At 42.2% G+C, this 14,605-nt stretch overlaps 1 protein-coding gene across 2 annotated transcripts in view; it reads left to right on the forward strand.

The window, feature by feature from the left end:
• Window positions 1-306: 306 nt before the first annotated feature.
• The window catches only part of SLAIN1 (SLAIN motif family member 1), a 60,434-nt gene continuing 46,135 nt past the window's right edge, over window positions 307-14,605 (forward strand). The window contains exon 1 of one of the 2 annotated variants that reach the window (XM_032610685.1): window positions 307-1,159. In XM_032610685.1, the coding sequence (XP_032466576.1) occupies window positions 546-1,159 (614 nt within the window). In that variant the 5' untranslated portion in view covers window positions 307-545. The remainder of the gene's footprint in view (window positions 1,160-14,605) is intronic. The other variant, XM_032610686.1, reaches the window with a different exon arrangement.

Below are 14,605 nucleotides of genomic sequence, written 5' to 3' on the forward strand. Positions count from 1 at the left end.
CCTGCTGCGGCTGCTTTTTCTAGAAACCCGCCCCTAGCTCCGAAGTCAGCTCAGTTCGCTCCCTCCCCCGCGGCGGGAGGAAGTGCCGGTGGCGGGAAAGTTCGGGCCAGGTCCAATCAGGCACCTGGGATTGGGTAGCGCGGCCGGGGGCGGTGGCCCCCGGACCCCAGCCCGCGCTCCCGGCCCCGCCCCTCGGGAACGCCTCGCCCCCCGGCTGGTCCGATACCCCCGCCCCGCCCACCCGGCGCCCGCGCCCCGCCCCGCCCGGGGGCCGCGGCTAAAACCCGGAGCCGCCGCAGCGCCCAAGGGACTGGAGGGAGGCTCTGAGCATGTGCAGAGCAGCGCGGCGGCGGCTGCCTCGCAGAGAGGCAGCGGCCCGGTGCTGATGCGAACAGCCGCCTCGGCCTCTGCAGCAGCGTAGTCGGCCCCCGGGCCGGGGCGGCAGCGAAGGAACCGTAGCCTCCCCGCGGCCCGAGGAGCCGGCGCGTCGGCGCGTACCCCGCCCCTCCCCACCCCCGGCGGCCGCGGCGCCCTCGGGGACCACGATGATGGCGGAGCAGGTGAAATGCGCCTCGGCGGGGGGCGGCTCCGGAGCGGGCTCCGGGCCGGTGGTGAACGCGGAGCTGGAGGTGAAGAAGCTGCAGGAGCTGGTGCGCAAGCTGGAGAAGCAGAACGAGCAGCTGCGGAGCCGGGCGGCCAGCGCGGCCGCCGCACCGCACCTGCTGCTGCTGCCGCCGCCGCCCCCCGCCGCGCCGCCCCCCGCTGGGGCCTGCAGCCCGTTGGCTCCGCGGAGCCCCCCGGCCGCCGCTGCCGCCGCCTCGGGGGGACTGGGGCTGGGGCTGGCGTTGGGCGCTGGGGGCGGAGGCGGGGGCGGCAGCGGTGGCTCTGGCCCCGCGTTCCCGGGGACCTACTGCCTGCCCGGCCCGGCGCCTTCCCTGCTCTGCAGCCTGGCGCAGCCCCCCGAGGCGCCCTTCGTCTACTTCAAGCCGGCGGCGGGCTTCTTCGGCGCGGGCGGCTGCGGCGCGGAGCCGGGGGGCGCGGGGACACCTCCCGGGGCCGCCGCCGCGCCGCCCTCGCCGCCCCCCACGCTGCTGGACGAGGTGGAGCCGCTGGACCTGGAGAGCGTGGCCGCCTGGCGGGACGAGGACGACTGCACCTGGTATTGCCGAGCTCCGCTCCCTCCCTCGGGGCCCTCGCCTGCGACGCCCGGGGAGGGCGAGGGCTGGAAGGAAGAGGGGGACCTCAGCCACTGCCCCCAGACGGGGTGACCTGGCAGGTGCCGAGCCGGGCGATGAGCGGAGGCTGTTCACCAGGGTGGAAACCTATTTTGTTACAGCTCAGGCTGACCTATCTGGGGATGAACTGGTCCTTTTCCTCTCCTGTGTTGTCGTCTTTGCTGATGATTGGGTGCCACGCTCCTCGTTAGCATTAACTGCAAAATCCATGCTATCTTGTCTTTTTGTCACTCAGTCGTGTTCTTTTTCCTCAGTCTTTTTTGGGAGTGACGGGGGATGGGTAGGGGTTGGCCTCCATCTGCGACTGTTACTGTTTTGTCCTCCCAAACCAAGGCCGGACAGGATTTGCGTGCTGTCCCTACCTCCTCGGCACCCCAAGGCGCCTAGTGATGCATGGAGGAGTGATGAATCTTTCCTTAAGAGAGTCGTTCTTACTGTTTGAGTTGTTCAGTGGTTTGTCCTCATTCGCTGCATCTTCTTTGATAGCTTCTCACTTCAGAAACAGGCTCGCTTTTTCCAGTGTGCTGACCTCACTGGCTTTCCCATCAGTAACGGCGTAAAAAAAAAAAAAAAAAATGAAGGCTTTTCGGGGAATGGAGTGAGCAGCTTGAAGGCACTCTGTTACCTAGGACCCAAGGAACTTGCTTTAATTTAAAAAGTTAAACTGGTGATTGAAGAAAAGTGAGATTAGAGAAACTTTTTTTTTAGTTTTTATTGACTTGAGGCTGGCAGCATTCAGTTGAAATCTGGTTAGCTCTGTCTGCTTCCCTTCAGTGAGTACCTTGCGGCGGGGAGGGGAGAGGGGTGTTCTGATTCCTTTATTTGTTTTTAATGGTGCTTGCTCATAGGGTAGCAGTCACTTCATGACTTCTTTTGGTTGGTTCGCATGTTTTCCTCAGTCGTTAGAGGTAGTGTGATGTGGTCAGATGAATAGAAGCTTCAGATCAGGTGGGACTTAGGTTCACGCAGGGAGAATGAACAGCATTCACCTGTACGTAGCAGTAGCATGAAGAGTAATTGTAGTTCTTTTAATCTTAGGTCCTCTTCCTGTTTTCCAAGCTGGGTCTTCCTCACTTTCTTTGTGTTTATGTTGGGTGATTGCTCCGGAGGGAATGGGAGATGGAGAACCTTGCTGGTTTCCCATTAGGAACTGTGGTGGTCCTTTTCTCTTGCACTTTTTTATGTTGAGAACTCTAACCGTAAAGTACATTAATTGGTTTGATTCTGAGAATCAAAATACAGGGAGCTATATAATAAGGCATAGTCATCCTTCTGCTTAGTACTTTTCGGCAACGGGGCAGGTAACTCAGGTTGTAAAAATCAAAACAACTCGCCACTTTCTGGAACTTTAAGCCATTCTTTAGAAGCTGCACCTTTATTTTTGTAAAGTCCAGGCTGTGTTGTAATCTCAGATTCAGCCTGAATATGGTACCAGAAAATGCTGTCATGGTGGTGCTTAGGTTGTTACTAATAACTGTAAGCCCTTATGCCAATTTCAAATTATTTTAGATTGATTTAGTCCCCACTTGGCCTTTTCTGGAGATACGTACTTAAATAATAGAAGGAAACTTGCTGTATTTTGGCTGAGGATCAATCCTGTGCTTTAAAACTATTAGCACTTTAAAATTTATCATGATACACTATTTTATATTTTATATTAGATTTGTGCTAGTACAGTGAATATAATTGTAATATTTTCTTTTATTAAATGGACTTCTACCATATTTAGTTATCCTCCAACTATTGCTATATTTTGATACCTTAGGCTTTCCTTTTGTAGTTATTTTTTGTTAAAACATCATTAAAATAACTAAAAATCACCTACTCGGTGAGATTAGCCTAGTAGCACTTCAGATGGTTTGAAGCAAATCTAACCAGGTTTGATTTGCAGCAGGTTCTACTAATTTCACTCATCAGGTATGTCTGTGAATGACTAAATCAATGCCTTGACAGCTTACAGATGTTTCTGTAGACAAATGGCACACTGTTTATGCAGTATCTTCCTCAAAACAAACCCAGGGTTAGAATCCCAGGTGGAAAAACAGGGAGGGATCATTAATCTTAGTGGGATGGACTTAAAATTTTTGTAAGGTCACCTGATTTACAGAAAACTTTCTATCAGAGCATTTTTTTTTTTTTTTTGTGGTACACGGGCCTCTCTCTGTTGTGGCCTCTCCCGTTGCGGAGCACAGGCTCCGGATGCACAGGCTCAGCGGCCACGGCTCACAGGCCCAGCCGCTCCACAGCATGTGGGATCTTCCCAGACCGGGGCACGAACCTGTGTCCCCCGCATCGCCAGGCAGACTCTCAACCACTGCGCCACCAGGGAAGCCCTCAGAGCATTTTTGTACATTGAGATATATTTGTATTGCAGTACTTGGCCTCTTTGTTCATCACCAGTCAACAGGGTTTAATTTTCAAAGCTAAACCCACTTGTTAATGCTTGCAGAGCCTTCTGATGTTCCTTCGTCACTGCAAACTGCGTGTCCCTGCCTGATGCTGTCATCAATAGAGTGCTTTTCATTTGGTTTCCCTGATAATGTTTGCAGGAAGGCTACTTATTTTTATCTTCCCTGTTTATTAAGAAACAACTAAAGTGGATAATATGTACCTGATTATTTTAAATTATTTATAAATTTATAAATTACTTATAAATTTTTAAAACTTTATAAAGTGGATAATATGTACCAGATTATTTTAAATTATTTATAAATTTATAAAGTCACAGAAGTCTTCTGTCTTGTCCTCAATTTACTACTGTGACTCAGAGTGAACCCTGTTAACCTTCTGTAGATCCTTCAAGGTAAAAATATAGTTATACAAATCAATATGCAAATATATCCACATCAGTTTTTTTACACTTACCTTTCATTGGACACATCTTGGAGATCTTTGTTTCCCTATAACAGTTGCATCATCGTTAACAGTAACTTGGTCCTTAATAATGTTACTTTAACTGTATCACCTACAATTTTTCATACATTTTTATCATGATTTCATCCTAATGGGTTAAACAAAATTAATAATTTATTTAGAATAGCACTTCCTGCTAAAATGTCAGATCCTTAGGAAAGGAAGTTCACAAATGTAGGTTAATCATTGAATGTTTTAGAAGTTCTTTCACGTAAGTCTGTTTTTCCTAATACAATCTTAGAATGTACAGCCTGGACAGCACTTGGCTCAAGAGTTATGTGCGAAAGAAAAAAGTGAATGATGGAAGAGTATTTGCTTGATGATAGTTCATTAGTTAGTGAATGATCAGTCAGGTCTCGGGCCTTTTTTCCAAACAATTATTTAACCTGTAAGTTTCTTCTGTTTATTGAAAAAAAAACTTTGATGCAAGAAGAATGATGTATTCTGCTTTTTGTTTTGATGAAAAGCTTTGAAACAAAACAATTGTCTTATTTCTTCAAATATTTATCTTAGTTGAATTTAAAGTATGTCATTTTGCCTTAATACAATCTGGTTATATTAGCACAGTGCTGCTAAAATTCAGTGTCTCAGAAAATTAAAGTTGACTGTGGTTTCAGAACCTTCATTCTTAAGTCCAATTATTATAATCCCATAGTAAACTTCACATCCTGCTGTATCAGTTCTTCCATTATCTTACTACTAATTTGACAGCCTTAGCTCTCCAGGAGACCATAGGCCAGAAAGTACAGGGGAGAAACTGAGTACCAGGAGCAAATTTAAAAAGTTCAGAAGCGCTAAAGTCCTGATGCGTACGTGGCACATGGTGTGATTGGATGATTTGCCAGTCTGTACAGAAGGATGTTTTGAAGGTCTCTGTCCCAGTGTTACCAGGCTGAGAAGCACTAGGCTAAGAAGAACCAGGGTACAAGGAGAGGGAACCAGATTGGTATGAAGTGGCAATGGGAGCAGTAAATCATTAACTGCATACTAGACCTTTCTGTGACCTATTTCAGCTCCCTAATTTCAGTGTTAAGCGCCAAGGAGAAATAACTTATGTAAACTTCTTCAGTTATTTACTGAAAGAATTGACTAAAATTTAGACTTATTTATATGGATTCAGAAGTGTTTGCAATCATTGATGTTTTTTCCTCCAAGCATGGTTGTGACCCATTAATAGGTTATAAAGTCAGTTTAGTGGACTGACTCAGTATTATTTTTTTGTGAAGGTCAGTGGAATATAAAATCAGGACCAGGGTACATTGTATCTTATAATACAAATGTGTCTTGATTAAACTTATTTCAGTTTTATGTGTATATGTCCTGGGTTGAAATAGTTAATGCATTTGTGCATTATGGCTAAAGTTAGAATAACTCCAGTTTGTACTGTTCAAAGCAAAACGGACTTGGAGAAAACAGGTAGAAGAGCACGGCTCCCTGAAGATAGTGTAGTGCCGGGGTAGGTCAGAACCTGCTCACCTCAACCAGAAGACGAGTCTGTATTCAGACAATGCCAAGATTAAAACATGCCAACTGGTATAAAATACAGCTATAAAAGGAGGCATTTATTTTTAAAAGAGATGTGGCAGGGACTTTAACTTGCCCAACTGGAAAGGACAGGAGAAACGTTCTTTTTTTTTTTTTTAAACATCTTTATTGGAGTATAATTGCTTTACAATGGTGTGTTAGTTTCTGCTCTATAACAAAGTGAATCAGCTATACATATACATATATCCCCATATTGCCTCCCTCCCACCCTCCCTATCCCACCCCTCTAGGTGGTCACAAAGCACCAGCACCGAGCTGATCTCCCTGTGCTATGTGGCTGCTTCCCACTAGCTATCTGTTTTCCGTTTGGTAGTGTATATATTAGTCCATGCCACTCTAGGAGAAAAGTTCTTAATGATACAAGGGGAAAATGGTGATATCTACAAATTAAGGAAAATTTAATGAATGAGATATTCATCTTCCATGTGTAACACCAAGACCCTGGACAGCTGGCTAGAGTCATTGCCAATTTTTCATCAGAGCTGTTGAACACCTTGTACTATACATATGGCACAGCTAAATTAGACCACCTAGGCTGTTTTTTTGCATAATTGATTTTCAGTGGAAAGACCAGAGGGTGCTTCACTTTCTGACAGTGCTGATCGAAAATGCGCAGTGTTTTCTAGGAGCAAGTGGAGTTGACTGAAGCCTGTGCTGATGTGTCTTTCAAATGAGTAAATTTGAAATACTGCAGTGAGACACTGAAATAGAGTTTAGATATAAATGTGGAGGGAGGGGGAAGAGTCTGCTATGGGACCTTCAGTAACTAAAATTTAGACTTAATGTATCCTTTTAAATAGCTTATTGGGGGTAAGTTTCTTTTGCAGTGGCTAACCAGCTTGACTCTAGCAGATGCTAGTGAAACTAAGCTAAGATTGATTGATTGTGCTAATCAGTGCTGGTGTTTTACCTTTCCTTCAAATAAAACGTATGGTGATTTAAGACTCTTAAAATGGCTTGTTTGAAAATTGACACATATTACTTTTCAGTGACGGGTCTATGATATACATGTACAGTAAGTACCCTACAAACGAAACTTCAAGTTGTGAACTTTCAAAGATGCGAATGTGTGTTCACATGTCCAATCGCGTAAGTTAGTTCACTTGTCTGGTGTACCTTGTCATGTGCGTGCATCCTCTACAAGTGGTTGTGCTTTTGTGTACTTTACTGTACAGTACTGTATAGAGTCCAATAGTACAGCATCTTTATTCCAATCAATCCCAGGATGTCCAGAAGCAAGCGTAAAAGCGGCAGTGATGTAGCTGGTACTGTATGGTACTTTTCAAATGTTTTCTTTATTTTTTGTTTGTTTTTTATGTATTATTTGTGTGAAAAGTATTATAAAGCTATTATAGTACAGTACTATATAGCCGATCGTGTTAGTTGGGAACCGAGGCTAACTTTGTTGGACTTATGAACAAATTGGACCTATGAACATGCTCTTGGAATGGAACTCGTTCGTGTGTAGGGGACTTACTGTAATTATTTTTGTTGTACCATTTGTTTTTGAATTATCTGCAGAAGGATGACTTTAGAACCAAACGTTGAGAATAACCAAGATATTTTTCTAGACATTTTGAAATACTTCATTTGAAGCATTCAGGGTTATTATGATGGACTTTGTATTATTTCTAGCCTCCCAGTGTTAGTGCGTGTATGCAGTCAGGGGGTCCAGAAAATGAAGTGTATGAAAAAGAAAAGATTCTGTGAGAAGGACAATAGTTTCTAGTCATGTGCTTTTGGAAGTGTTGAAGAGAAGTGAAGGAAAATTAGAGTGTAACATTTTAAATGATAGCTTTTCTACTATTTGAAGGCTTCTCAAGTTTTAGACTAAGGCTTTTCACATATTCTTGCCATATTCTAATATACTGTCAACGAAAGGTAGAAGTTGAAAGAGCAGTTAGTAGGAGGTATGTGTATTAACAATGGCAAACTAGGATATTGTAAATGTTGCTGGCATTGTAATGACAGTGAAAGAGGTGATTTTATGACTTTTTAGAAGATAAGAGCCATTTAGGAGAAATACAGGTTTTACCTTGCTTATCTAATTTTGGAGACATGTTATACTCAGGGAGTTTGTAGCTACGTGATCTTCGTAACTCACTGCCCTTTTTCTCTCTTTAAATCCAGTTCTAGGCCTAGTCAGAGAAATGGTAGGCTCAAAACTATCCTGGGAACATTGTTTGGAGACTGACTTTAAAAATGATCCCTTCTATCTTAATTCCACATATTTGCGTAGTACTTCTAAAGTTCTATCAAGGTAATACAATAAGTAGGATGTAAATGTTTCAAAAACTCTTCTATACCAAGGCTTACTACAGAAAGTAGCAGTTCTCCCAACTCTTTCCTGCCTCTGAGTCCTCCACATAGATATTACTTTATACTCCTTTGGCAGTTTCTTTATTTCTAAACAGTCTTTATACTACATGATCTTAAACAGATATAGACTTGTTTTGGAAAATGAGGACTAAGGCCTCTTCCCTTCATCCTCCAGCTACCATATCTTCTTTCCCTTCTCGTAATGGTTTTTATAACTTTTCTCTTAAATCATTGTAATGACCTGTGTCATGGTTATCACTGTTATTAGCTGAGTCCTGTTAATTGTATGTTACATGTTTTCTCTAATCTCCTTGTTCCTCCGAGTCAATAATGGCCTCTCTTTTCCCCCTTCACTTTCTTTAATCCCTTATTACTACTTATCTCTGTAAATACTGGAGCCATAACATCTCTCAAGAAGGTCAAACGTATTTGATAATCTCTTAAATCTGTTTTTAAAAATTTGTTTTGTACTGCCATCCATTCTAGAATGCTTAATCCCATTGCTCCAGTCTTTACTGTTGCTCCTTAGGCTGGATGCACAATGCTGTTACCATGGGAATTCCTTCGGATTTCTTGCCAATATTGGATCTCCTATTTCATAAATTCTTTGTCTTGGAATTTCATTTATTCTTGTGGGTGGGATGCAGCCTCAGTTAGCTTTCTGAGAAAGGGGACATGCATGAGAAGTACACTTTGAAATCCTGTGTATTTGAAAATGTCCTTATTCTATCCTCATACAAGATTCATGGTTGGTCTGGGTATAAAAGTCTAAGTTAGTTTTCCTCATGTTTGAGGGCATTGTTCCATTTTTCCCCAGTTTTTATTGTTTTACACCTCTTGAAGTGCAATGTGATTTGGGTATTGAATCCTTTGTGACTTTTTCTTTAGGTTTCTTTCTTTATCCCTAGGGTTCTTAAATGTCATGTTGTACCTTGTATGGGTCTGTCTGTTCATTTGTTGCACTGAGCATTTGTGGGTGCCTCACTCTAGAACCTGGTGGCCTGCCTTCAACTTTGGAAAATTTTTTGCCTTTAAAACAAATAACTTTCTCTTCGCTTTCATGTGTGTTTTAGAACTTATAATAATGAGATGGAGGCCTGCCTGGTACAGTCATTTTATTTTCTTATCCTTCTCCTCTGGTTGTTAATCTTTGTCTATGTTTTGCTCCTGGGAGACTTCTTCAGCTTGATCTTCCAAACTCACTTATTGAATTTTTTGTTTCTTCTATAACAGTTTAATTGTTTCACTTGCCAAGAAAGAAGAAGCTGTTCCATTTAAATATCCTGTTTTTGTCTTGTGAATGCAACATTTTCTCTCAGATGGTATCAGTTATAATTGTCTTGGATTTTTTATCTGTTCCCTGCATTGTTTTTCCTCCTCAGTTCTTTTTTTCTCTTCTGTCAATACTTTTAGTCTCAGGGTTTTATTTAAAAGGAATATTCCAGATATCTGGTGTCGTGGGTTGTCTATTCATACCCAAAGGCGATATCGAAGTTGATCTAAGGCTCTGCATGGGTGGAACTCTGGCTGGTAGACTTTACCAGAGATTGGGTGGGTGGCCAGCTCAGGTTTCAGTATCTTTAGGTCTTCTCTTGGGTTCATCTGTGTCTCCAGACATCAAACCTTCTGGGAGATAGGAGTTAAGGCAGTCGATTCTCGGAATGTAAAGGGGAAAATGGGGCTAGGGTGCTAACCATTCAGCAAGTAGACTTTTGGTCGGCCTCTCTGGTTCAGTGCGGGTACTTCATCTGTCTTTCAGCTGAGTTCTGTGTGCCTAAAGTCAGCTTCTCTGGGTCAGCCTTATGCACGTGTCAGTAGTAAGCCTCTGGTCTTAGATTGTGGCAGAGGAGGGGTGGTGGGATGGGCAGTGTGGAGTAGAGGAGGGGATCTGGGGTCCCACCTATTCCTCACGCAGGCTTTCAGCCGAATTCCCTGCTTTCAGTCGCATGGTCACCCCCATATTCTGTGAACTGCAGGGTCGGGGGGAGCCACAGTAGCAGATAGCATGGGTGGGCAGCGGAGGAGAAAAGAGAGAAGTCCCTGTACGTGAATATGGCAGAGTGGGTCCCAGAGCCATTACATGTACCTCTGGGAAGCTGCCTTTGAATGTGCTGTGAGGCTGGGTGGTCAAACGAGAGAACCATATTACGTAGGCCCTAATAGATTAAGGACATCTTCCTGAGGGGTTCCCTGCAAACAGAAAGCAAAACGCTCTACCAGAAAAACCCCCAAACTGGTGGGAGTGTGTGAAATCCCCAGGCAAGCTGCTTGGTGGAGGTTGCTAGCGGCAGGAGAAAGCAGCGGTCCCGTGGGATGCTGGAGGTGATGGGCAGAGCAGTGCTTCACATGGGAGCTGAGAGAGGTTTGCAAACAAGCAGACGCTCAGTGCATGAACCTGTGTGTGTATTAAACAGTGAGGAAAATGTATTAATTTAAAAGAAGCTGAAAGATAAGGAGGTTGCACGGTTGCCTAGTGTTGTGGCTCCTTTCTGTCGGGGCTGTGGCACCTGCTTCTGTGATTCAGCTGCCTGGTGGATGGCAGCTCCAGGCTCCCTGAAGGGCGGGAAGTCAGTTGCTTACTGTCCTGTGAGTTTTTCGTAAAGCTTCATTACGGTATAAGTGCAATATAAATTGCAAATATTTAAAATATACTGTTTGATAGATTTGGGCCCACGTATAACCCATAAAACCATCATCACAGTCAAGATAGTAGAGATGGCCCAATGCTTTAAACTTCCTTGTGGCCCCTTCTATCTCCTCCTGTCCTGATCCTGCCTATGTCCTGCCTACGTCCAGGCACCCACTGATCTGTTTTCTGTCAATCTAGATTAGTTTGTGTTTTCTATACTTTTGTATCAGTGAAATCATATGGTAGGTACTCTTTTTCATTGGTTTGGCTTGGTCTGGCTTCTTTCAATCAAGATAATTATTTTGAAACCCACCTCTGTTGTTACATGAATCAGTAGTTCATTTCTTTTTATCGTGAAGGTTTTTAGATTGTAAGGACACAACGATCGTTTGTTTTAACCACTCATCTTTTCATGAACATTTCGGTTGTTTTCAGTTTTGGGCTATTACAGATAAGTCTTTGCAAAGACACATGGCATTTGTGTCTTTCAGGTAAATACTTCATGACTTTTGAGTGGCTGTAACAGAAAGTAGGTGTACGTTAATTTTTTAAAAAGCTGCCAAAATCGTTTCCGAAGTGGTTGTGCATTTTACGTTTCTGCTGGCAGTATAGGAGTTTCAGTTGCACGATGTCCTCCCGAAGGCTTGCTATGGCTAATCCAGGCATTCTAACAGCTGTGTGATAGGATCTCGCTGGCGTTCTAGTTTGCATTTCCCGAATGACTAATGATTAGCCTCTTTTCATACCCCTGTTTACCATCCATAGCTCATCTTTAGTGAACTATCTGTTTAAATCTTTTACCAGTTTTTAAAAACTGGGTTGCTTATTAAGTTTGCCGAATTTCTTATATATTCCACTTATAAGTTGCTTTATCAGATAAATGATTTGCAAATATTTTCTCCCAATCCATGGTTTGTCATTTATTCTCTTAACAGTCTTTCAAAGAGCAAGGCTTTTAGTTTCAATGAAGTCCAGTTGATACATTTTTTTTCTTTTATGGATCATGCTTTGAGTCTAAAAATATGTATCTAAGAAATACTGCCAACCCAAGGACACAAAGTTTTTCATCTGTAGTTTCTTCTAAAAGTTTTACAGTTTAGGTTTCATATTTTTGTGATCTGTTTTGAGTTCATTTTGGATAGTGTGTAAAGTATGGATCAAGGTTCACTTTTTGTATATGTGTATCCATTTGTTCCAGCACCGTTTGTTCAAAAGACTATCTTTTCTTCATTGAATTGTCTCTGTACTTTGTCAAAAAAATCAGTATTCCACATGTTAGTATTTCTGTATCTGGACCATCTATTGTTTTTCATTGATCTATTTATTTTCATGCCATCCTAAATTGTCTTTATTACTGTAGCTTTGGAATAAGTCTTAATCAGTTAGCGGTAGCTCTCCAACTTCATTGTTTTGGCTATTCTAGGATCTTTGCATTTCCATATGAATTTTAGCTTTTACAGTCTACAAAAAGCATGCTGAGATTTTGGTTGGAATTTTGTTAAATAGATCAATTTAGGGAAATTGACATCTTAACAATATTTAGTTTTCTGACCCATGTACATGGTCCGTTTCTCTGTTTCTTTTTAAATTTCTCTCAGAATGTTTTGTAGTTTTCAGTGTACGGGTCTTTGACATCTTTTGTCAGATTTATCCTTAGGCATCTTATGGTTTTTCTTATACTGTTGTAAATGGGAAGTGAAATTTCAAAAATACTGGTTGTTGCTAATATAGAAATACTTTTGTACTTTGATTTGGTATCCTACAGTCTTGCTGCTAAACTCATTCTAGTATCTTTTTTTGTATATTCCTTTATACATAGACGATTTTTTTACATAGACGATCATGTCGTCTGTGAATAAAGACAGAGTTGTTTCTTTCCAATCAAAATGTTTTTATTGCCTGATTGTGCTAGCTAGAACCTGCAGGCCTTGTATTGCTCTTGACAGTAGGGGAAAAGTGTTCAGTCTTTCACTGTTAAGGATCCTTTTTTGTAGATGCCTTTAATAAGATCGAGGATGTTTCCTCCCTTTTTTAATTTGCCGAGAGTTTTTATCAGGAATGGATGTCATATGTTTTTTTTCTTTGTATATTGAGATTATCATATGGTGTTTCTATTTTAGTATATGTGATAAGTTACGCTGGTATTTGAATGTTAAGGCAACCTCTCATTCCTGGGATAAACCTCACTTGGTAATGACGAAGTACCCCTTTTATATATGATCGCACCAAATTTGCTAAAGCATTTAGACCTTTTGCTTCTGTGTTCTTGAGGGGTGTTGGTTTTTAGTTTCTTACCTTGCAACGTCTGTGTCTGGTTTGGGTATCAGGTTTCATAGCTATGTTAGTCTCATAGACCATGTTGGGATGTGCTCCCTCCTCTTCTATTTTTTTGGAAGAATTCGTGGAGAATTGGTATTCTTCTTTAAATATCTGGTAGAATTTGGTAGTGAAACCTTCTAGGCCTGGGGTTTTCTTTGTGGGTAGGTTTTGCTCATTTGTCTTTGCAACGGTCTGTCCTTTTACTTTTAACCCGTGTGTTTATATTTAAAGTACTCATGTTGTAGGCAACATATAATTGGGTCTTTCGTGACCCCTTTAAACATGAGGAGAAACTTGCTCACATGCCCATCAGAATATTTCCCCTCAGTTTTTATTGTCTAGGACTGTGTCCAAGGCTTGTGCCTGAACCAGTCATTGGGCAAATGGGGTTAATGGAACTGGCACCATTGGCTCAGGACAGTGCATGCCTCTCAAGGTGTGGTCTCCACGTAGCAGTATCAGCATCACCTGGGAACTTGTTGGACATTCACATTGTTTGGTCTTACCCCAAACCTACTGAATCAGGTAGGTTAGAGCTGCCTGCAATCAGGTGTTAGCAATTTGTGTTTTAACAAATCCTCTGAGAGATTTTAATACGTCAAAGATTGAGAACAACTGGCTTAGACTAACCTTTAGTTTGGGGGTCTAGAGTGAGCTACCCAGTCCTGGACAGGGGTCTAGAGAGAGCTACACAGTAACAGTGCAGAGGTCTGACAGCAAGGAAGGGCAAAAGGGAAGGATCTACATAGATTGGTGATAATCTTGACACAGTAGGCCAGGGTGGGACCTAGGAATAAGAATTTTTAACTAACCAACATGCTCTCTTAGAGTGTGGTCCACACTCTAAGGGAAGAATGACATATTAGGATTACTGTCATGTTGATTAAGAGAGAGATTTTAGAATCTTCATCTCCTGACAGGAGTCAGCAAACTGTGTCTTGTGGGCATATTGGGCCCACTGCCTGGTTTATGTAGCTGATCAGCTTAGATTTTTACATTTTTAAATGATTGAAAAAATCAAAAGAATACTATTTTGACACGTGAAAATTATGGGAAATTCGACTTTCAGTATCTATAAATAAAGTTTATAGGAACACAGCCGTACTTATTATTTATCGTCGGGGATAACTTTGGGGCTGCAGAGGCAGAGTTGAGTAGTTATGACAGAGACTATGTGGCCACAAAGCCTATAATATTTACTAGCTGGCCCTTACAGAAAAAGCTTGCCAACCCCGAACTATGAGAATAATTTGCTAAATACTACATTCCCCAGCCCTCTGGGATAGATTACTCGAATAGGTGGTGGACTGGACGATAACAGTAAAAGTGAATAATGAAGTATGTTAGTTCAAGAATACCTGCCCATTAGAATTATGGTAACTTTGCTTGAAGTAGTGTTACTTTAATGAGATTTGTAATTAGAATAAAGCTTTATATAGCAAGGTCAGTTACTAGAGCCTGTGATTATAATTTTCTTTCTCTTTTCTGTCAACTGTTGGTTAATTCTCAAGGTAAACCTTTTTGTATAACCCTATCACTGAAAATATTCTAAAACCTACCTTAAAACAGTACATCAATGAGAGAAAACCTTTGTTATGACTTGTAGTGCCCCAGGGTGGTTATTTTGAATCCTGCCAACTCTTGT

The sequence above is a fragment of the Phocoena sinus genome, chromosome 18 (genome assembly GCF_008692025.1).
Source record: "Phocoena sinus isolate mPhoSin1 chromosome 18, mPhoSin1.pri, whole genome shotgun sequence".
Lineage (NCBI taxonomy): Eukaryota > Metazoa > Chordata > Mammalia > Artiodactyla > Phocoenidae > Phocoena > Phocoena sinus.